General features: G+C 40.9%; 4 protein-coding genes across 5 annotated transcripts in view; 3 read left to right on the top strand and 1 right to left on the bottom strand.

Annotated features, from left to right (window-relative positions):
* Window positions 1-1,700: 1,700 nt before the first annotated feature.
* Window positions 1,701-4,601, bottom strand: LOC131887188 (zinc finger protein 599-like). Its single transcript, XM_059235725.1, has 3 exons — window positions 4,549-4,601; window positions 2,010-4,073; window positions 1,701-1,935 (listed from the first exon to the last, which is right to left on the bottom strand). The coding sequence occupies exons 1-3, from the start codon at window positions 4,584-4,586 to the stop codon at window positions 1,800-1,802; spliced, it is 2,238 nt and encodes a 745-aa protein (XP_059091708.1). The 5' UTR covers window positions 4,587-4,601; the 3' UTR covers window positions 1,701-1,799.
* A 3,146-nt stretch (window positions 4,602-7,747) lies between these two features.
* Window positions 7,748-10,128, top strand: LOC131887192 (uncharacterized). Its single transcript, XM_059235738.1, has 2 exons — window positions 7,748-8,944; window positions 9,333-10,128. The coding sequence occupies exons 1-2, from the start codon at window positions 8,285-8,287 to the stop codon at window positions 9,774-9,776; spliced, it is 1,104 nt and encodes a 367-aa protein (XP_059091721.1). The 5' UTR covers window positions 7,748-8,284; the 3' UTR covers window positions 9,777-10,128.
* An 863-nt stretch (window positions 10,129-10,991) lies between these two features.
* Window positions 10,992-17,531, top strand: LOC131887194 (titin homolog). The gene is made up of 5 exons (XM_059235740.1): window positions 10,992-11,420; window positions 12,772-12,970; window positions 13,919-14,146; window positions 14,207-14,429; window positions 15,246-17,531. The coding sequence occupies exons 1-5, from the start codon at window positions 11,317-11,319 to the stop codon at window positions 17,510-17,512; spliced, it is 3,021 nt and encodes a 1,006-aa protein (XP_059091723.1). The 5' UTR covers window positions 10,992-11,316; the 3' UTR covers window positions 17,513-17,531.
* Window positions 17,532-22,817: 5,286 nt separating this feature from the next.
* The window catches only part of LOC131887187 (uncharacterized), a 57,193-nt gene continuing 56,269 nt past the window's right edge, over window positions 22,818-23,741 (top strand). For both annotated transcript variants that reach the window (XM_059235724.1, XM_059235723.1), the window contains exon 1: window positions 22,818-23,059. The gene's annotated coding sequence lies outside the window, so the exon portion shown is untranslated. The remainder of the gene's footprint in view (window positions 23,060-23,741) is intronic.

Below are 23,741 nucleotides of genomic sequence, written 5' to 3'. Positions count from 1 at the left end.
GATTTGATGAAACCAAATACCAACGTGATGGCTTTTTACATGAGTCGGTTTATACCCAAAATGTGTTCGCCAATTCGGTAATCTGGTTTGATCAATGGAATTGGTAGGAGGAAAGTCCAACTTTTCGAAGGCCACTAACAGGTTTGGGGAGAAACAAGTCAATTCAGGACCTTTGGGTAACAGCAACAGAGCAGCGTTACAACGGCCTGCGATGTTGTAATGAAAATTTATGACATAAATTCAATGTATTTAATCTTTCTTTTTTTAAACACAATTGCGTCATGAACTTCAACTTAATCAAAATAGAACAGAAATCGAAAATTGTAGTCAAATGACGATGTGACCTTCTCTTATAATGTAACCGTTTTTTAATTGCCCCAGGTTATTCCTTGAAAAGCCTGTCCCATCCCTAAAACTCAATCTTTTTATCCTCGTGGAACCCAAAGGGGTTGTTTAGGTAAAAGGGTTCGACTGATGATTGATTTGATTGACATTACTTTTGACAAGTTTTTTTGGTATTTTTCATTAATTTGCCAATCTTTTTTGGGTTCAAACCAAACAATGAACAGGAAAATGATTGTGGTTTGCATATTTGTGATATCAATATTTTCGCATCTATATTTTTTTGCAGACTTTCTTACCGCTACTGGGAATGGAATTCACAACAATTCAAAACGAAACACTTATTCATTTTAATTAACTTTTTTTTCATATATTATTTGATCGACCAATGAATTAGTGTTGGTGGATCTGTCTAGCCCTTGAATAAAGGGTTGATCGGGAATTTTGATCAAAAACTTGTCCAAGTCTGACTTAAATGCTGCAAGTGGATCAACAACTACATACTCCCTACGAAAATTTGACGGCAGCAAATTGAACAATGAAGGAGCCCGAGAAAGAAGAGAGTTGGACTTCATTGTTCTAACTAACCTGTATTCTCGAAGGCTTGATTTTCATTTTCCCATACCAATTTGACTGGTTAGGTACAGGGTTAGAATGCCCTTTAAAGTTTTGACACAAATAAACAAGCACATCTTCACATTTTTCTAGAGCACAAAATCATATGGAAAATATCTAGTTTTATTGGTTTATTGATTTCTAGCCCATATAAAAAAGGCTATACGTATGCCTAGAAGTATTATAAAAACTAATAGAAAATAAGAACCTATTAAGGAAAATTCTAGCTCACTTTATTAGCACTTGTTTAAAAATTAGCAACCGAGTAACGCAATGGAAGTAAGTGGGTCTGACAGCCTGATGCCAAACTACCAAAATGTGTTAAAAACAAAGCCTCAAGTGGCTTGGTTAGAGTGACTCTTCTCTCCTTAGAGCTCTAGTCAAAACTAATCCCAACGGGCCATGACTAGGAACAGGCAAAATGTGCAAAACAGCAAAGCCTTTTTGAGACAAAAAGGTGCAAAAAATAAGCTCAAAATGTGCAGAAAAAGGAAGGGATATTCAAATCTATTTTTCAAAGTAGTAAGAGTTTTTACACAATTTGCCCGTCCGTAACCATGACACCCATTAAGCTCATTTTTTCGGGCAGTAAGAAAGTAATGGAATCATCTAAACCCTTGAATACCATTCCTCACATTAATTCCCCTCTGGAGTCTGGTTCTCGTGCGAAAAGCGTGTTGGACAATAATGCAAGTTATCATTGTCCTGAAATTGACGATTTGGGAGGTATAAAATATATGCACTTGGCATGCGAAAATCATTTATTTCCTCACAATAACCAGGATCACTTTTCTTGAAGGGGTTGAACTAGCTCCAAAAGAAAGGAAAAAATGACATAACAATCAGAGATTTTCCTTCTTGGCTTCCTCTGGCAATTGGAAACGAGAGTGGAAAAACTTCTTTTGCAAGTCATGTTTGCGCTTTTTATGGAGCAACAGGTTCCCCCCCGTGGCACACGCAAAGGAGCATTGATCACATCTACAAGAAAGGAATGAGGTACAACATTATACAACCAAAATATAATTTTTGTGGACGAAATGCAACTAACTTACTTGTAGGGGTTTTCCTTGGTGTGGATCCGCTCGTGATTGCCCAATGACAATCGGGTTTTCAGACCTTTTCCGCAAAAACGGCAGGTAAATTTCGGAGGAGCATGGGTCGCCATGTGACCACGAAGACTGAATTTAGATTTCAGGACTAGTCCACAGACTTGACATTTAACGGGAATCTTTTCTCCATGAACCGTGTTCTTGTGACCATTGAGTAATCCTTGTGAGCTGAACAGTTTATCACATTGATCGCACGGCAATGTTGGTTGGCAATGATATCGGGCAATATGACTGTGTAAGGATCCGCTATTCACAATCTTGCCACAATATTCACATGGAACGTAGTCACTAATCTTCGTTCCCTCAGACAGATGTTTATGCGTGCGATGGTACTTGAATTTGAGCCGGAAAGCAGACTTGTAGTTGCAGTCAGGGCATTGGTATTTGAAGATCCCACGATGTTCGTTTTGATGCTCCTGTAGAATCTTCTTTGAGCGAAGAATTTTTCCGCACAGGTCGCAAACGTGTTGCACTTTCGTGTCCTTGACCGTCTTCTGTTGCCGCTCTTTATAGATGGCCGTTTTTTCTTTCTTACGCTTATGGTAGCAGACTTTCCAATGATCCTGCAGCACTTGGAAGCCTTCAGAGAAACATATCTTTTTACTGCAGATGACGCAAAAGATCTTGAAATTACTCTTGCGATGGTTGGATTCGTAATGATCCATGACTTCTTGGCCATGACGAGGCGTTTCGTGGCAAAATAGACATTGCCAATCACCTAAAAGATGCTCTTCTTTCTTATGAACTTGCAGCAAATTTCGATTCTTGAAGATCTGAGAACAAATCCAGCACTGATTTTTCTCTCGAATGTGTTGGATATCTTCACTTTCCACGCCATGCTTATTCTTGAGATGTTTGGTCATGGCTTTTGGGTGTCTAAATTCCGCATCACAATGTGAACATGAGAGTTTGGGGAGTTTGCTTGCTTTGGTTTGAGCTTTGACCACCTTGTGAAAACCGTGAAACCGTAAATGCGATCTAAGGGAACTGGCGGTCTTCAGTAGCATGTTGCAATGTGGACAAGGAATTCTGGACTCATTCTCGGAAAGGCTCAACACTTCGTATCCTCGAGGAAGGTAGATATTACGGCTCCTCCGATCTTCGGTCTCGTCTCCTTCCGAGTCTGAGCGATCAGGTACAAATTCTTCATCCTCGGTATCGTCCTCCTTACGTTCCAGCACCTTCGATGAGGCCTTGACATCAGATAGATCTTTGGGGTCATCAGGGTCCTCCAAAAACGAATCATACATTACCGCCGCTTTTTTTCGAACTCGACGCGACGACCGTTGAGCCAGAACCGTGGATTCATCCTTCCTTTTGACCTCGTACTCAGGGTCACTTTCAGCCACAATCGTGTTATCTGGTGGCTCTTGAGCATTGTCCTCTTCCTTGACTTCATTATCGGATGATTCACACGCCAGATAGCCAACCCTCTTGGGATTCGTATCTGGAAACAGGGGGTTGATTTCTGGATCATCTTGAAGCAAGGCTTTGACTAGTTCCTCGTCTACAACGGCTTTTAGATCCTCCTCGTCCTCAATGGCTTCAGCTTCAGCATCAGCAATACGGATATCGTCATCGTCGTCGTTATCCTTAAATAACATGGTGTGCTCTTGGCATTTGTCACAAATGACCTCTGCTGTGTCCACCAACACTCTACAATCCTCCACAAATTGGAGAGAAGAAGCCATATTTGGCCTGAACCCGTAACAGGGACAGGATCCATCGAAGAATCGCTGAATGATCTCGTCCAAGTGATCCGTGTCCTTGATTCGGCCTTCCTCATAGGTTCGATGGAGCACATTGAGCGTGTACACGTGAGTTTGGGCGTTGACGAAAATCATGAGGGCGATATTGGGCGTTTGGGCGTGTTTGTACCAATCCACGCTTCGGCGAGCTATCACTTGCCAGGGATCAAAATCCAAGATTTGAAGGCTCTTGGGTATTGAGAGTTTGGAAATCTCGAGTGTCTTCTCCGAATTGCTCTCCATTATGACTTTGAGGCCCCTGAAAAGGTGTCATCTGCAGAATTCACGTATATAATCAATTGCCACTTTGGTTTGGGCAGAAATTGGTCGAGTTTTTCGGGTCTTAAATGATGATAAACAAACATATCTTGGTTCAGGGTAACCATTTTTGTTCTGACTAGAGAAGAGGATGCTTGAATGTATTTGGGCTAGTTAATTACTTTAAACACAGTCAAAGCACATTTAGTTCGGTGCCTTTCTGAAAAATTTCTATTCTTTATTCATTTATGTTTCTTAATCCGACTTTTGAGGCAAATGTTACAGGGTGACCAGATGTGGAAGGAGAGGCCTAGATTGAGAAGCTTTTTCGTCAAAATCTCGAAATCAGTTAGAACATATATTACATGATCTTGGTTTCTGAGGGTTGTATGATATCACAGTGCCAGTGTTTTGTAGGGCTTCTTCGTAAAAATCTGAAATACCCGGCATCTTCTTTATGAAAAAAGTGTTCATACCTATTTGTATTGATTACATTCTTATCAATTTGGGCCATGTGTCTATACTTCTTTTAATTATGTTTTGGGGGAGCAGATCACTTCAAATTTTTTTCAAGTCATTCAGCAATGGAACGTTTCACTCAGAGTCCTGTAATTTCATCGGCAGGTTCTGATAGCATTTTACTACTTTTTGCGTGTATCGTGAACAGGCCAGAGTTTGACGAGTCTTATAAAAAGTGACTGGTAAAGACAAAGGATCGAGTTTTGTCGTTGGTTAGAAAAAAATTGGCTTCGAGGTCATGCATCGGTGCAAGCATGAGTAAAGCTCGGAAAAATAACTTGCTTTATTAGAGGTCTACTATCTGCTTTTTAATTGATTTTTTTTTTTGGGGGGGGAGGGGGGGGGGGGAGGGGCGGGGGGGGGGGGAATAACTGATTGAAAGCATACAAATAACTGATCTTTTATAAGGACTCTCATGTTTCTTTGCACGTCTTTTGGGCTTTTGTTGCTTGTCTAGGCTAGAAAATTTAGTTAGTGGTTAAAAAATGATCCACAAATATGCGCAAGTCGACGAAGTATGGCTAAAATAGAGGGAAAGGGAAGGCAAAGAAAATCATGAACAATGCTATTAAAGTACAATCCTAATGTACTAAGCAAGGTCTCCTGTTTTGCACCCTTGAACCAGTATAAACTGGTTCAAGATCGAGATCTCTCCAACTTTCAAGAGTGGACCTGAGCAAGAGCGAAGAAAATTAAGAGGCGACCAATGTAAAAGCAAGAACCTCAATGCTCTGTATGACCTGCTTTCAAACGATCTACCCTGGATGTCGCCATCCATGCAGTTATGACGCCAAAATTGAAAATATCAAAAAACTTGTGCCTCGTCGTATTCTACACATTGCTGCCCAAGAAACTGCTATCCAAAAGGAGAATGTGAACTCAACTACCACCCAAACATTTTCATCTCGCGGCCCAAACATCACTTGGGTAAAAGTGGACCAAAGTCTCAACCAAGAGAACAAGAAAAGAAGTCAGATCAACTTCTCGACCCTTGACAATATTCGTCTAGAGGCAGGGCTGTCTTGCAAGAAAATGAAGACCATTGCTAGGCACCTCCGCAAATCTGTCCCTGTGCAGCCTCACTTCGACCAACACTTGGTGAACGAAAACAAGAAATACGAGGACTTGTTTGATGTCACTGAAAATATTGTGCCGGGCCAAGAGGAACCAATAATTGTGGTCAGTTGTAACAATGTTTGTAGATTCCTTTCTTTGATCCTGGAGGAGCGTGGAGTTGGGAAGACAGAGGTGATATTTCGCTTGTCAATCGATGAGGGAAAAGGATTCCTGAAAGTTACGTCGTCTTTAGTTCTAAAGAAAGAATCAAAAAGCTACTTCAAAACTGGTGGAGTGAAGTGCATTCAAATCCTAGCCCTAAATCCATGTAAGGAGTCCTATGAGATCATCAAAGTGCTTGTCGATCGGCTGGATCTAGGGTCGGTTTTTAAGGCATTTCCAAAAATAATTGTTTCACAAGATCTGAAATGCATTAATCTTTGCCTTGGAATAGGTGCTCATGCCAGCGCTTTTCCATGTGCCTTTTGTCATTGGGAAAACGGCAAGTGAGAAGAGAAAAAAGAAGAACGAACATTGGGTTCCTTAAGAAATAACTATGAACGATACCAGCAAAACAACGTCCCCCAAAAAATGTTTCAGTGTCCAGCGTGAATCATTGCTTTTTGGAAAAAATCCCGGCACGGACAAGGTTCTCGACCTGGTCCCCGTTCCAATGCTCCACATCCTTTTGGGAATCGTCAACAAGACTTTCACTTGTCTCGCTAAGGATTTTCCTGTGGCGAATGAATGGCCAACCACTCTCTCTATCCACCAAGAACATTATCACGGTAACTCGTTCGAAGGGAATGAATCAAAGAAGCTACTGGATAATGTGGACGTTCTTGAGGATATATTGGAGATGAATGGTATTCTTGAAATGTCTGTCTCGTATGTGAATGTGTTCAAGCACTTCAAAGCAATTGTTGACAACATCTACAGTGCTCCAATTGATCTTGTGCTTTTAAGATCTTCCATCTATCAATTCAAACAGGCCTGGAAGATTACAAATATGAACCTTACTCCTAAAGCTCATATAGTCATCGACCACTTGATGGATTTTGTTCGCGAACGTGTCAACACAAACAGGCTGTCTTCAGTGAGCAATCCCATGAAGCAGCTCATTCCGAATTCGATAAAACATGGGCAAGATACGCAATCAAACAGATATCTCATCCAAACTTCGGGAAAAAATGACTTCAATGTACGTTGGATTTTTGTGCCCAACATGCCAAATGAGGTAAAAATTGCTCACTTGTCGAATGGAACATGGCGCCTAAATATATTTCTGAGATAAACGCGGAAACCATGAGAAAGAAATGACCACTTTTTTCAAACGTGGAGGAACTTAATAATTTGCAACCAACTTCGTAGACACATGCTGAATATTGCCCCGGCATTGATTTTTATTGAAAGCATCGTTTACCTCCTATTGCCTTCGAGTTAGGCGTGAATAGAGGGCGATTTTGAGACTCAATATTTCTTCCTTTAGACAAATCCAGCACTTTGACTTTAGCAAGGTTGTTACAAATACGACTTTAGTCACATCAACATGCAGTGTACTATAAACAGATGCTCGCCATCAACAAACCACCAAGGAAAAAGCGTGCATCTTGAAGTTTAGGTTCAGAAATTCATAGCCAACCAAGAGCAAGTTTTGATCTCAAGGCGTACAAATTCGTCACACGGTTAGCGGCAAATTGAAAATTAGATCAGATACAATACCAACTTATACCCTCACACAAGAGCCCTCGAAGCTCTCAAAATTGACCAAAAATGGCAAAATAACTGAAAAAAAACCTTTTATTCCGAGCTTTAAGTATTAGAAAGCCAATTTATCAATAGCATCCGTCACAAATCTCTCTAGGGTTCCTTCTTAGACTTCGCGGAAGAACAATTCAAAACCAACAGCAAAAATTGAATTGAATAGAACAATTCCAAGCATTTGAATATCTTTTTGAGATCAAAAAATAAGACTCGCTCACCACTTCCATGAAAATTTCAAGCACAAGAAATGAATTGATCAACCCTTCACAATCTCTTAAATGTACAAACTGAAAAAGTTGCAATTTATAGACTCCCTACAGTCTCATGGCATGCATAGAGCACACTTTTTACGATCGTATCAATAGCACCAATTTTCTCGTTTCTTAACATTCAATTTTGAAGACATGAAAACCATCATCTTTCCCGTTTTTATCAAACTGATAAATCTGAATGTCCTATATGACACTACGCATCAAACTGTTATTTTCACTCTAGGCTTCCTCCAGATTTGATATAAGGAAGAAAGTAGATAGAATCGTACAAATGCAGTCTCTGACTCCGCGTTTGGTACCAAGGTAACGATAACAAATGCATAAATCAAAGGCAATGCAGCAAGCGCATAAAGGAGAAAAAGGCTAACTCATCATCGTCAACACTTCGTTCCAAAAGGGAACGAGAAAAAGAGAAAGAGAGAGAGAGAGGGGGGGGGGAAGCGGTCATGGGGACCTTTCCTAAGATTTCTTTCACACGAGCACCCACACTCCAATTCACACAGCGATCAAGTGAGGCGAGCGAGCGAAGGTCCCTTCCGTTTACGTTACTCTTGAAGGTTGTCGAGTCTCATTCAGGGTTTGAAGGCCCAACAGTGAAGTCATGGATGACGCTCAATCCCTTCGAATCACCAACGATTCCACGGAGAACATCTTCGCCCCCATTTTCGCTTGGAGCGCACCCAAGGTCTTAGGCATGACCCTCTACCTGTTGACCGAGACCCTGGGGAACACATTACTGATAGGGATCATCTGGTACGAAAAGTGCGGATCCGATCCGAGCACTCGGACCCTGATCAATAAGCTCACATCAGCATTCTGCACAATGCTTCTGACTATGAACCTCACGTTAACGAACTATGTGGCCTACGTGCATTTGACTGGTCCCAGTGGGGTTCGATTGTGTTCCCTGTCGATCTTTTGTTCCAATTTCTTTTTGTGCCTTGGCCTGTTGTACTTGGACACTATCATTATCTTGCGGTACATGTACATTTTCTGGTGGAAAAACGTGGGTGCCATCAACGACCAAGCCTTCTCTCTGTTCTCAACTGTCAACAACATTGTGATCGCGTTCCTCATTGGGATCATCTTGTACATCCTGGGATTCAATCAAAACATCAACTACTTCATATGCTCGGGCCAAGACCCAAGACAACCCAATCTGGACGCGGTTTGGATCAAAGTGTCGCCGTTGTTCTCATTTGATATATTCTGCCTCTTACCGGCTTTGAGTTGTGCCATCCATTTATTCATTTTTATCAAGGTTATTATTCACAGGGGTTGGCCAAACGTTTACGATGGCACAAATATTAGGATCATTCTGGGAGCAATAACTTTTGTTTGCCCTTTGCTACACAAAAACCTGCCATATTTGCAATGTTATATAAAGCTGATATGGGGGATTATACTCAATCGGTTGAGCTCGCGGAGCTGGAAAATGTACGTTCTTTTGTGACAGTCCGCTTCTCTGTTTCTCGTTCTTCCAACGTTCCCGCCAACAAAGTAACAACTCGTAGAGGAAGATCAAATCAGATTAAGTGGTCTTCGTTTTCCTGGTGGCCTTAATTGTATGCCCGCCAACAAGGATTCGAGGCAAAGCTTTAAAGCTCAAATTCAGCCACCTGTGAATAATCACCCTTTGACCCTGACAGATTTATTTCTACAACCGAGCGGAAAATGCGAAACGAAAGATCCAATTGAACATTCTCAATTCGCCCGAGCAGAATCGGAACATTTCGGATTTGGCCACGAGCATGTTGTCCATGTGCTTAATCTTTGTGAGTTCCATTCCCATGGCTCTAATCATAACCTACTTCAAACCGACCGAATTGGGAGATTCCACTTGGGGACAGTTGTGCGTGTTCCTGGCACATTTCGGCATTCAATTCGTGACCTCTATTCCATTGATGTTGATCTACTACGCTCGAAATGACGGCCTTCACTCGACGGTGTGGAGGAAGCTGTCCCGCGGGTTCGCCAGATTGAACTGCGATCCTAGCAGTCTGGAGATGTCAGAAAAGTTGAGACGGTTCCAGATCCTTCGATCACGCGGGGATCCATCCCAAGAAGAAGATATTCCTCTGGAGCAGCTTTAATGCTACGATTATGCTGTCTGTTTGTTCTGTAGTGACATGTGTGTGTATGTACATGTACATGAATATCAGGCCAAAATATATCACGTGAAGCCTGCTCTTGAGCAAGCTGAGCAGGAACAGCACAATGGGATGGATAACAGTGGACCTTTTTTTTTGCACATCAAAGCGAGTTGTCATCAGGGCAAGGAGCAGAACAAGGTTAGCTTTCAACGAGGCGTGTAACGCGAAGACACAACAAAGTCCAACTGACGACAATTGACCCCAAGTACACTGAACAAAATCGTGCTAAGAAGATGCGCACAATTTTCTGCGACTTGTGATTAAACGTATGAGAGTCATCCACAATTGGAATGCTCTAAATTAAAGTAAATTGACAAACAAATTTTTGGGCTAGATTTTTCTTATAATAGTAACCTTTATTGCGACTCTTGGTCATGTCAGATTGTAAAATGTATCGAAATGTATGCATAAACATCATATGCAGAAAATTGATACAAGAATTAAAAAAATGAAGTGGTCAAGAATGATAAAGTAGTTGACTAGATTGTGATATCACAACAAAGGTGACATGAAAAAAGCGAAGAGGGGAATCACAGATAGTACATACTCGTACAACAGGTGGCAAATGATGAAAATCTTGGTTATTGCAGTAGAGTGGGTGGGTCAGACTGAACAGATCCTTTGTCAGCTCGCGTCGTTGATGATATATATTTGGCTGGAAGCCGGACAAATCACTTGAGGAACTTGGTGAAGATGACACCGGCGGATTTCAGGGCGGATTGGGCAGAATTGGGAAGCTAATCTTGTCATTGATTAGGGTTACACTTTGCATGCCATGAATATAAAGTCCCCATCAAACAACGATAAACCCAGACTTATCCTACCAAACATAGGGAAAAGGTGGTTGTTTACATAAAAGTATTCAGAATACAGTAGATCGAATTTTTTAGATAAATTATCAACGTTCCTCATCGATTACACTTGTCCTTCAATCAGTTGAACAAGCAAATTCAATCAATTTCCTGCTCATTCATGCCATGTCTAATACGATTACATATTGTCAAAATGTACAATGTAGGTATGTGTGCTGCGCATGTGTATGTCTCCTGTCTCAATGTTCCAATGCTCTTGGGGCTATTTTTCTCAGTGCTTGTCCCCATCAGCAATAATTTAGCGTCCTGAATTACCGAGCCGGTTAACCGAGTCTTTCCCTGACATTGCACCCCTGTCAAGTGAGAATAAGAATCTGGAGAGCCGCAAAAAGCTCACCCGCCAACTTGAGGGTTTTGTTTGAGCAATGCACTTCAATTCAATTCTGACTGACCTAGATCCCTGAGGAAAAGGGAACGACAAACGAGCCAGACAACGAAGATCTTCGTGGTCCAATCCTTCAAATCGTCCAGGAGACGGGGCAGAGGGTTTTCTGTGCTTAAGAGATCGATTGATCGAGGTGCTTTCGTCAATTTTGGACATTACTCAAATGTCAAGCGGGATTCCCCATTATCAAAGAATAGAGCATTCCATCAAGAATTGATCCAAAATGGGCTGGGAACTCGTGGTCTCTGTGCAACTCATATTCTTGTTCCTTGTGGGCTCCATAACCTCTCAATCAGGAGTCAGCAATTATGATAATGACGATTATAGGTAAGCACCGTCACCCTTATTCTCTTGGTGAATCTTGGCCCTGAGGCCATATTAAAGGCCAGTCCATCATGTCTCAATGGGGAAATTCTTAGCAAACGCAGTTTTTCTATTCGAACACTAGTAATCATTTCAACCCTCATTAATTTCTCATCAACTTAAAAGATACTCTGAATCGATGACTAAAGGAATTGGGCTTTGAAAAGCCTGTCAAAAACACTTCATATCCAATTAACGTAACTTGGTTCGAAGTAATGAGACTTGCTCTTCCATGGGATTGAACGTGGTTGGATCGGTAAACAAACTTGAAACAATTTTGAAATTACGAGTACGTCATTCCCTCAATTTGAGTGAGTTTTTAAGTTTGATGCTGAATTTCTAACTTTAAACCAAACTAATATCACAAGCTTCTCGAGCCAAACACCTAATTTTTTTCAATCTGCGAACAGAACATTCCCTTGAATAAAAGAAGCTCCGTTTTTTTCATTCGGAATTTGGTGGGTTTAATTCTCGTGGAGGAAAAGTAAAACCAATTGAAATTCGGGAGTACCCTTTTTCCTCAAAATCTCATTATGTTCGGTCTCTTTTAAGCTCTTATATCAAAGCAAGAGCATTGGGAAGAGCTAAATTGCCATAAGACAAGTAGAACGCTCCAAATTAGTCGTAATTGCATTTCAACAAAGTCTTAATATTATAATAATGTAGCGCTGAGGTAAAAAGCATAATCATTAGGCATTCATTTCTACTAGCTCTCCAGTATATGGTGTGCTGAGTTTTCTTGATTTAAACCAGTCACAATAATCAAATCCCTCATGCTTATAAATTTAGTTTCAATGCCATTTTTTGAGGCTCGTACAGTAGGAGATTGGAAAGCCGTTCCTCTCTTCTCCATAAGTCGGCTTATGTTCAAATTTTAGTAAAAAATGACGAAATGAGAAGCCAGATTAGGACTATTTCAAGACTTTGAAGACAAAAACAAAAAGCGCGCCCGCCCAAGAGACCAAGAGACAGCATGTTAAGTATGTCGACAAATGGCATCCGACTAATCGTCATGACATGTAGAGCCAAGGCCTCGTCGTTCTAAACTTAATCCATACATTCCAAGTCAAATAATTGTATCTCGTTGAACCAATGTCAGATTTTTACTTGAGTAATTAAAGCGCACAACGGGGGTCCAAAAACGAGTAGTAGTAACCTTGAAGGAAGTTAAATGATCGATTTTACTTCGGTATGTGTACATTGGTCCCTGTCCACCAAGTGAGTAAGTGACGAAATAGGACAGTTGACAGAAGTTTCAAAACCGATAACTAATGGCCCACCCTAACTAACGGCTTGTTTCTGTTCTGAATTGCAGCGGGGATTATGAAGGATCCTCCTCGGGGGATTACAATTACTCCTACTCCTACGAAGACTATTCTACTAACGACATTGAAAACGGATTGGATCGTGACTCAGATGAGAGTGAAGTCCTCTACGTTCCACAAATGTTGAGCGAGCCCCTTCAGTTGAATGTTTCCATTGGCGAGAATGTGGAACTGCCATGTTTTGCTAAGGTAGTTGTGTGAGCCGACGGCTACATTCTGACGGAACATAAACACTCTCATAGAGATGATAACTCTAGAATGATTTCAAATTGAGCCAAAATGGAACTCTTCTTTTCATTTGTGGAGCGTGGAAGAGAAAATACCGATTTTAATCAAACACCAAAGGCGGTAAAAATATCAGACAGCCCCAGCTCATCAGAAAAATTAGAGATTAACTTGTTTATCTTTTTTTAACTTTTTTTTATAGAAATATGAACACATCTGCAGTAAGGGGTGGGCAAAAAGAAAAAGTGTCTAAATATCAAAAGCCAAGGAGAACAATTGCCTTTTCCCATTTTTTTCAAAATATGTGTTGCATCTCAATAAAATATAGATTTGACGCAATACTCACCAAAGCCCATTGTAAATAAGCCGGAAATCGCACGAGAGAATCTAAAAATGACCACATCTTTAGACTCATTCAAAAAAATCTAGAATGTGAATCTCTATGAGGAATGCACTACGATTGTTGTCTGAGTGTGACAAGGCATGGATTGAACAAACTACGCAGAAATACCAATAGTCTAGCAATAATTGGGTACACCTTTCATCTATAATTATCATTCTTGATAAGTCTGTTTGTGTCCAATATGGCCCTCCTTTTGAAAAGATATGAGGATGAATGGTTCATGTGGCAAAGTTCAGTGTTTAACTAAGGCGTGCCTTATGTTGACGTTTCCCATCTGGTCCCCTACAAAGGTACAGATCAAGACTAGAAGCAACAGAAAATGTTTATCATCCTCATTCAGTAAATGCAAAATGAATGAAGGCCTTTCTCAACCTCTCAGAAAAAGCTTTTGGGGTGGAACCACGAATGCCTCTTAAAATCTTAAAATCCTACTTCGAGCATTCCGGAGACCGATAAAGGCAAAAGCAATGTTCATTTAAGATTGTTCTCTCTCTCTCTCTCTTTACAAGGACTCCAACGAGTTCGTGCGGATTTGGATGAAGGGCACGGACTTTCTCTTCACGGGTGGAATTCAAAGTACAGATAATCCTCGTCTCCATTTACCCATGGAGACCACCCTTCAAATAGAAAACGCTCAGCCAGAAGATGCGGGTGACTACACGTGTAGGATCATGCTCAGAGATGAGATCCGTGTCACTCATACGCTACAAGTTATGGAACACTTTACAGTCTCCCCAGTGAGTGGAATGCCATGTTCAAAAGAGCCCAGAGCTTCATTGCATTCAATCATGTTCCAGATTCCATCCAATGGTTCATTGGTGGGCTCGGTGGGACAGCCATTGACCCTGAAATGCCAAGTGTTGGGAAAAGAAGGACACGCACTCGCCCAGAACATCATATGGCGGAGAGAAGGCTACAACTTTTCGAATGGGAACCACACTTTTCAAGGAGGGGAATATCCGATTCAAAACGCGAGTAGGGAGGACGCGGGCATGTATTTTTGTTCCCTGGAATCTGAGGGTGAGTCCTGATTTATTCTTATTCCCTGAATTGTGAGCAACATCCATCAAAAACAGGAACAAGGCCTATCCACATAGCTGGGTTTTTCTTCAAAGTGAGGAGGAAAAATGCCGATGGAATGGGATAATTACTCAACTTCGAACGGCTTTTCGTTGGGAACACAATTAAGAAAACCGACAAAATGCATGCTTATATTGAGGCTAATCCATCTTGGCTGGGAACCTGTCATGCAAAGAATCATCACGGGTCTAATATTTTGTGGCACAGCCGTCTGCGCTCTGTTGTTTTGGGGTAGGATAATTTACCAGTATAAGTACCTATACATTTGTTCTGAATGACGAAGCACTTGGTTTTAAAAGGCTATGTTTGCCATCTCTCATTTTGTCCATATTAAAAGGAGGTTTGATTCTAGTGCAAGTTAAGCAAGTTGTTCTAAGCACCATGGCTAAAAAAGCTAATGAATGGCATCGGATCCCACGGGAACTCGATGCTAAGTATCACAAATGTATACTGTCTCCATTTTGTTTTCACTCCAAAATCTTTGAATGTGTCTTGATTTAATTTTGAACAGCCCAACCTGCATCTGGTGTAATGTGTTATGCAAAGGAGGCAAAATTATGTGAAGCCGTTTCCTCACACCAGTCATTATGAAAAAGCGGTGTGAAAAGTTGCACTTTGAAAGGGCAACAAAATCCAATGAAATATATCGAGCAAACATCAGTGCCGTTAACTAGTCTTGGCAAATCCCTACAATAACCAAGGTCAATGCCACACCTGAAAAAGTCTCTTTCTGATGTTCGATCCTTTTTTTTTCAGGGGAGATCAAGCTGGCTTCGATTCAAGTTCAAATCGAGTTTCCCCCTAAAATCATGTCTATCGATAAAGCCCTCATTCGCACTGGTTGGGGCAAGGCCTTTGAATTGTCTTGCGTGATCATTGGCGAGCCTTCACCAAAAATCACGTGGTATAAGGGAAATGAAGTGGTCGAGCTTGATGATCGAGTCAAGGCCACCAATGCGGGTTCCAAATATGTACTGATCCTCGAGAAAGTGCACAACGACGACATCGGTCGCTACATGTGCTATGCCACCAATCATTTAGGATCTTCCCAACGAACCCTCGAAGTCCATTTAGACGACATTGAAACAGACAGGATCGACTTGGATAACGAGAAAATCCCCCTCGACGATGCTGATCCAAAAATGGACGCTTTTCAAGATTCGTGGACCGAAGAGAAACTGAAATTGGACCAACTTCGATCCACATTGATGGACGAAATCCAAACCATGAGAAATGTGTCCTTTCGAGTGGGTCAAACTCAGGATCCGGACACAATCGATTTGTCAGTCTTTGCGGACTTGGAGCGACTCCAAGCCGAGATAAGTCGATTGCAGGATTCGTATCAGCAAGATATGAAGGTGCTTCGACAGTTTCGCTTGACCTCTAAAGATGAGACTCAACGAGTTTGGGACAACATCAACGAGCTCCAGGAGATCACCAATGTCACGTCCAAGAACGTCGAGGACATCTATGAGAAGGACATCCTCCAATTGCAGAACTTTCAATCGTCCACTAAGAGTGATTTGCAAAATCTGAGGTCCAACGTCAACGAGTTGTCCCAAAATGTCGATTCCAAGTTGGGATTGGTCAAATCCTTGAGCTCCAACGAGGCCTTTCAGAATCAGATTCACGCTTTTAGCAAGGACTTGACCATTGCTTCAAATCATTTGCAAAAGCTGGAAAGTTCAAATAAAATCATGAAGGAGGAAATACAAAGAATATTCGGTGATGTGGACACATTCAAGAAGTTTAAACAGGAATCCGAAAGAGCCCAGGAAGTGTTTCAAAGAGAACTAAACCAGCTTGAATCCGGGAAAATAATAGACTTATTAAACCAGATCAAACAAAATGATCGAAGCTTTGAAGAGCTCTTCGATCATCGGGACAAAGTTGAGCTGGCCATTGAAAAGATAACAAACAAAGGTGACCAAAAATTTACTGCCATCTTGACCGAGATCCAAAAGTTGAAGGGTCAAATGTACTATCTCCAGCAAAGGTTGATTCAGAGACGATTGAATCAAAATAATGGATCTCGTATCACCGATGGAGAATCCTCCAACGATCCGAATGTGAATCTTCTAGCCCAAGAATTAGCTAAACTGAGGAAAGAGATGCAGAGTGGGCTCCAAAGATGCGTCCAAGGCGATATGTTTGAAGAGCTGGTCAAAGAGATGACCAACAAAGAGATTCTAATCCAATCCCAACTCAACTCCCANGGTCAAATGTACTATCTCCAGCAAAGGTTGATTCAGAGACGATTGAATCAAAATAATGGATCTCGTATCACCGATGGAGAATCCTCCAACGATCCAAATGTGAATTTTCTAGCCCAAGAATTAGCTAAACTGAGGAAAGAGATGCAAAGTGGGCTCAAACGATGCGTCCAAGGCGATATGTTTGAAGAGCTGGTCAAAGAGATGACCAACAAAGAGATTCTAATCCAATCCCAACTCAACTCCCATGACGATCGCATTGATTTCATTCACGAAACCTCCAATTCCCAAAGGCAAGAATGGGAACAGGTCGAGGACAAATGGGCCAAATTAGACCAAAGATTGGATGTCATCGAGGCCGATGCGAAAAAATACAACCTCATTTTCCGGGGTCTTAAGCCCCGACAAAAGCTCGAAAGACCTTTCCACGTCGAGGAACTTGTTTCCGAATACATGACCTCCACATTAGATCTGGACAACGTGGCTTTTGACGAAGCATCGAGATTAACAAGATCGAAGATGAATCCCAAACCTGTTTTAGTCAAATTTCCCAATATTCGGGAGAAAATCCGGGTCCTGAATCGAAGTCGACGATTCAGGAGTAGCGTCGATATTCAAGAAGATTTTACGGACAAGGTCAAACTTCATCGGCGAAGGTTGTCGGCCTTTGCTCGGAGAAGAGCTCGTGTTGTGCGCAAGAAGTGGGCTCTGAAATATGATGAGCTGTACTTCAATGGAAAGGTTTTCGTGTTCGACGACTTCTCCCAAAGGGTAGTTGCTAAATCCATATTGGATTCCAATGGTCAATAAATATTGTTGATGATTTTTACATCCCATTTATGATCATTGCTTTTACATGAATTTGGTTAGCGTCCACCGAATTTCTTTAATACAAAGTAACTTAACAAGAGTAACATCATAAATGGTAGCACTTTTTGCTATCAGCAAACCAAAGCGAACAACTTTGTTGTTATCACCATATTCATGGTAGTTGATAAAGGTACATAATTGTCTCGTAAGAAAACAACTTTTAGTTCGAACTTTTTGCTGCGGGCCTTTGGGCATATTTTCATTAAATTGAAAACAGTATTGGTAATATCATTTTTGTCTACCACTGATTTGAAAAGGTCACAGATGGCTTTGAACATCTATAACTATGACACGACATGTACAATCTTCTTCAATTCTTAGGTCACTGTGCCCAAACATCAAACGTAAAAGAGCAACCTTTCTCTTTTTAAGATTGTACTTCGAGGTCATAACATCAAGTACTTATTATGTTAATGACTTGATATTTCTATGATTGTAACGAGGTAGAACAAGGCAAGGTGCGTAAGAAGAAAAAGGAGTTGAGTCAAAGACAATAACCTACGTACATTATTTTGCTTCATCGATAATGATTCCTGTCGAAGAACATCTTTTGTTCAGTCAAATTTGATTTCTTGGATAACCAGATGTCATTACACGAGAAAGAAGCATGAATATGATCGAACATGTAGTTTTAGAGTTGGGTGTATTTTCCCTTAGGGTTTGCTTTTGTTTTGGCTCTCGTGAATTTGTGCCCGTTTGAGTTGTCTTTCCACGTCAATGAATTTCTTGAGATCAATGAACCAAACGGATCGAATACGAGGGTCTTAAAAAGTATTCTCTCCGCCTGAGCCTAAAGTTCAACCCGATCATAAAGACCTTGTAAAAACTAGTCCCTTGATTTCTGGCATTCCTTTTATGGAGAACATAAGCTATCTTAAGACCAACAAAAAGTAGATTTTGGGTAGTGTCATAGTAAATTGGTTTCAAATGAAAATGATAAACTCCCTTTTTCAGCTGTTGATTTTTTTTCCAAGCATGAAAGCGCCTGATCTCATTTTGTCCATTTCAAACTTCTTTCCTTTTTCCTATTTTCTTTTATACCGATGGAGGAATGAATTCTTGTAAGTCGTAATTGATAGGATATCTGATCACACAACGCATTCGAATTTGCCGCTAAAGGGTATCCTGGAACGAAAGATTGGTCTGGTATTGCTGATAAAAAGCGACCTAAATTTTGTTTAAAATTTAACAATGTATCAGCCAATAAATATAATAGTAGAAGAGAGCATCGTAGCACGTTATAGAGGCTTGGTGTTTGGGTTAGGACAAAGAAGGATTTTAAGCCCTTCACTTACCTTTTATCTGATGGGTTGAAAGTGGATCGGATTTCAAATGTGATGGCTTGATTCAACGACATTTCTATTACATTTTTTACCTAGAGAGAATCGCGCCCTTGCGAGCTTTAAATGCAAGGCTCAAAACAATGCTCTCCTTCAGTCACTTTTTTTGGTCCCCTATTGAGGGACTCAACACAACCTTGAATAGTGTTTGAAGAGTGACCAAATACTAGTCGAAAGATCCCAATCTTGGAGAAATCTCATTCCACATGATCCGTCTCATTCATTTGAATGTCCTCAGCCATTCGTCGCTCAACCATCCATCCGTTCAACCATCCAACCAACCAACCAACCAGGTCAGTGTATGAGTACTCCACATGTCTTTTTGACCTCCAAAGCTGCACGAAGAATGCAAGTTAGTGTCGCTCAAAATGCATATTTATCACCCTTCACATCAGTCGGCCCGAAATTTCTCAATCACTCAGTCTGATTTTCAAGTTGGGGCATAACCCACGTTGACTCTTTGGTATACGTAATACTGTATGCACAATGTGTACGTACTCAGCGAGGTAAAGGAATGGCGGTGTAAGAATAGCCATAAAAGATCCTTCAAGTTAGAGACACTCAATGTCACCCCCTGAAAACCGACTTTGAGTCCAAGTTTGTGAAGGTGTCAAGTTTAATTGGTTTTGCCCTCACATCTTTTGGAAGGAAAATCTCGAACAAGATCTCTCATTTTAGCTTTTGGGCACAGGGTGGATCATTTTTCAATTCTGCTAGACAAGTGAGTGAAATATTCTGTCAGATATTATAGATTCCACGCGTTTTTCGCCCAAGGAACTAATCAGTTCTAACATTCATTCTTAAACGAAAGTTTTATTGACTTTTGAAACTTTGACTTGTTCGAAATTCACGCAATAAAACGCAGTAAAATATCCAATTCGAACCTAGAGATGAAGTTGCGTGATTCATCGATTCTTGGCGGAAATATGCCAAAAAACGTCATCCTCTTTCATTCGCGTTGCAGAGACATGGCTTATATTGCTAATCAAATAAATATAAGTATCAGGTGGGTCTCACACTCTCACAGCCACAGCGCATGAATTTCATTTCTACCATTTAAGTCTCAAACAAGCCACATATTTGACAAGTCACTAGACTATATTAAACGAACTACTTTGAGACGATGCAAGTTATCTCATATGAATGCTTAGTATCTAAGCTGAAAAAAACGTCAATTGACGCACCCAGTAAATTGTTGTTATGGGCTCAAGTGTGCCTAAGAGAGATCTTAACTGGAACCATAAAGATTGCCAAATCTTAACGCAGACACATTGAGGTTTTGTCAATCTTACAGATGAGGTGCACCCCCCAGCTTCCACCCACCTGATACCTTCATTTTCACGCTGAAAAAGTCTGAAAGAGCTCGTCCTCACTTATCGGGAGGGTCGCCATAAAAAATGCTCCATTTGGGTTCAGTTTCCAATACGAACGTGCGTTTCACCCCGCATGAATGTTTGCTTCAAAGCGGATTATTTCAACTAAGGGTTTGTTTTGGAGAAGCCAAATTTGAGGCTGTGGGAGGAGTGAGCAGTGCTCTAAATTCGGTTCAGCCGACCCTCTATGTTTGTTGAGCAAGCAAATTCAGTCATGATTTATGGGATAAAAGCCAAAATCGTTTTGGTAGCGACTTGCATTTCCTCATGACTGATTTAGAGCTCCGCAGTTTGATAAATCCTCTCATCAAGCTAATCACCTCGCCTCATCTCAATCAGTTTCGCAATAAGCCACATGGCAATATTTACACACATTGCATTTTGTTGGAACATAAATCAACGAATCGCAAACCTCAATGAAAGTAGTCTGAATTCTTAGTTACATTGCTTTTTTTAGCTGTTAAGATTACGGTATCCCCTGTTGGCTGATGATCTTCTTCACCACATCCACCGTGGCCTCAAACTTCTCTGAGTTCCTTACTTTATTAGATTACTCCGACTAAAAAGGCCCAGTCGCCTTGGAACCCGACAAGACTAGATAGGATCGTTAGATGTAGTATCAGTTACATTGCAGATAGTAGGCCTTTCTCCATTCCTTCCCAAACCTGGGTCATCTCACGCTCTCCTTTCATAGTTTTTGACAATGTTCTGTTCTGTTCCATTCCTACTTGTACCCTAAAGAACAACCCAGACTTGTCGTCGGCCCACTGTCATTTTTTATGTTCCACATCAGCTTCACATCATCAGCATCACATCATCTATCCTCGTCGGTGGCATGCGGTGCCTCAATAGTTGATACCACATGTGATTCATGCACTCCTTTTTCACACCTCTCCAGTTTGCGAGTGAGTGTGAGATAATCAACACACGCAATAAGCTTCGCATCTGAGTCACTGGATAATGATGCTTTCTCACTTAGGAATCGACTCCATGTTGTTACCGAGTATTTTGGCAGTGTATTTTCTACATGCCTTTCAAATGGTACCCGAGTGGAGTTTGGAAGCGTGTCCGCCCTCGCCTCCTTTTCCCCGCCTGTTTGACATGCCCGGGACACAAGAACAACACGGCAAGTCTAAGGCATAGACGCTAGACAAAGGCTGACAACTACAGTTCTAAGCATATAGCTAAGGGCCCTCATTTGCAACGTCAGACAGCACAAACAAAACGGGAAGACGCATGGTAGATTGATAAATGAACTACTGGTGACGTGCCATGAAAGGGATTTTTTTCCGGACATATGTGACCCAGGTCACTTATTATACATAATATTTTTCTCCAGTTTTGAAAAAGAAATGTTTGAAAAAATAGGAAAGTTAAAAGTAGCAAAAATGAGTTCAAAAAGAATATTTTAGGCTTTTAAGTATTTGTCATGTATCTTAATGAGTGAAATTGTGGCAGTTTATAAAAATGTGATGTTTGATAAACAATTCCTTTCAAGGATGAATGACTTGACACTGTAATATAATCTTTTAACAAAGAGCTGTTAACTCTTGAACTTCTCTCTAGTGATGAATTTCAAACCAAAAGACAGCTATTTAGCTTAGAGGACCTCAGCTAGGGCTCCCATATTTATCAAAAGAGGGTATATAAATAAAACCCCAAAAGCTTAGTTGCGTCTTGAAACATGGCTCTGGTTTTCTAGGACTCAAACACAGGGTTGCTTCAAGACTTGTTCCTGATCTTTAAATTTTTTGGCTCTACTTTTTTCCCTCAAGATAAATGTTGAGGACCTTTCAGCTAAATAGTTGAGCTGCACGAGAAGCATATAAGACAAAAATGTGTGTTTAGGAGCTCCTAGATTAAGCCCCAAAAGTTCAAGTGATCTCCCAAAAATGGTCATGACCTCATCATCTCTTCCCACTTCAATGTCCCAATACTTCATGTAGTTCTTTCAAAAGCCACATATTTTTGTGATGTAACCTACATTATAAATTTGATAAAAAATATTTCTTCAAATGAGCTCCTAGTCAACAATAAAAATCCATAAATCTAATGTTCCAAAATTGTTTTGCCTTCTCATCACAAAATAACAATCCAGAATATGTCACAACCACATGGAGGATTATATTTGAAGTAACGTCTAATAAATAAATTGGAAATACGTCATGATATATGGTTGTAATGTATGGAGATTGTACTTCAACAAATCCTTTCACTTTTGTCTTTTTCTCTATTTTCCCCCGTTTAAATACGTTTTCAAATACTCACCAAGCACGCTCACTTCAAAACAATCAATTGGTTCTGATTTTTGTCTTATTATCAGATTTTATTCCTCTCAGGACGGGGCAGCGGGTTGTTTAGACGTCACTCTACGCCAAGTTTCTTCGATCAGAATGGAAGCATTTGGAACACAACCTCACCGAAAATCGTGTCCTCTCTCTCACACACTCCCTAGCTTGTGTTTCCACTCGACGAAATGTTCGATACTTCATTCAGTCAGCTGACCCATGCCTGGATGCGAACACGCCCGAAAGTTCCAAGAGGAAAGAAATATTTTCCCGTGATTGATGAACGCTCTCCCTTGTTCTTTCGATCTTGTGTTCATTTTGATGCTGATCTGTCTTGTCCCTCTTTCTGTGAAGTGATTCAACATTTTCCAAAGCTCCTGACAATTGTCAAGTGAACTCTCATCTTATTATTGTGATCGAGTGTGAATTTTGAAGTGACTGATTGAACAGGAACAAGGATGGAGCAGAGACGAGTGTTTCTATCAGGTAAGAAGGAATGAACGGATCTTGAAGTGCTTTCCTCCACTTTGAACTCTGCCTCCCCACTAACAGATGAAGTCATCCTGTCAAGATTCTACACTTGCTCCAAGCGTGAAGAGATTTGCTATTTCCTTTGTGTTCAAAATTATAGAAAAAAACGCCGGAAAAAATGTCCGAAGTCAGTTCTGTTCAGCATCATTTGAACATTTGACATCCCAGAAGAAATGCAGCTTCTATGAGCGAAAAGCCCAATCAATCAATCACATATCCTCAAACAGTAGCAAAAATTGAACACCAACTTTTCAAAACTACACACAACTGACATTGAAGTCGCTTGTGTGATTTTGTCAAACCAAACAAAGCGTAATTGTCAAAATTGTAAGCAAACAAAAAGCCCGTGATAGCCGTGCAATCTTCCGCAAAGATAAGAACATTGGAGCAGTGTTGCCAACCAGGCTTGGCCAAGTTGTTTCCCTTGGTCGTGATATTGCAAAAGCATGCCGTATTTGACCTCGCTAATGAATTGTCGGCTCAATGCTTGAATATGTTCCGAAGAGTATTTTTGGCAACCCAGAGGACATTAGTTTCAACACCTGTCCTCTTAAATCATCCAACGAGTGAGTGCTCGGGTGGCCAGAGCATTCCGGAAACCCCCGCAAACCGTTTGGAGCGCACCTGGCGAATCAAT

This window comes from Tigriopus californicus, chromosome 9, assembly GCF_007210705.1.
Source record: "Tigriopus californicus strain San Diego chromosome 9, Tcal_SD_v2.1, whole genome shotgun sequence".
NCBI lineage: Eukaryota > Metazoa > Arthropoda > Copepoda > Harpacticoida > Harpacticidae > Tigriopus > Tigriopus californicus.
This window is presented reverse-complemented; position numbering and strand designations above follow the sequence as displayed.

What these genes read in the sequence shown, in the direction of transcription:
- LOC131887188 (XM_059235725.1), bottom strand. Translation starts at nt 4,586, where the DNA reads ATGGCCCAAATTGATAAGAATGTAATCAATACAAATAG. An exon ending in AATGTAATCAATACAAATAG is followed by an intron (nt 4,074 to 4,548) that starts GTATGAACACTT and finishes ACACCTTTTCAG; the next exon opens with GGGCCTCAAAGTCATAATGG. An exon ending in ACCAAGGAAAACCCCTACAA is followed by an intron (nt 1,936 to 2,009) that starts GTAAGTTAGTTG and finishes CCTTTCTTGTAG; the next exon opens with ATGTGATCAATGCTCCTTTG.
- LOC131887192 (XM_059235738.1), top strand. Translation starts at nt 8,285, where the DNA reads ATGGATGACGCTCAATCCCTTCGAATCACCAACGATTCCACGGAGAAC. An exon ending in ATTTATTCATTTTTATCAAG is followed by an intron (nt 8,945 to 9,332) that starts GTTATTATTCAC and finishes TGACCCTGACAG; the next exon opens with ATTTATTTCTACAACCGAGC.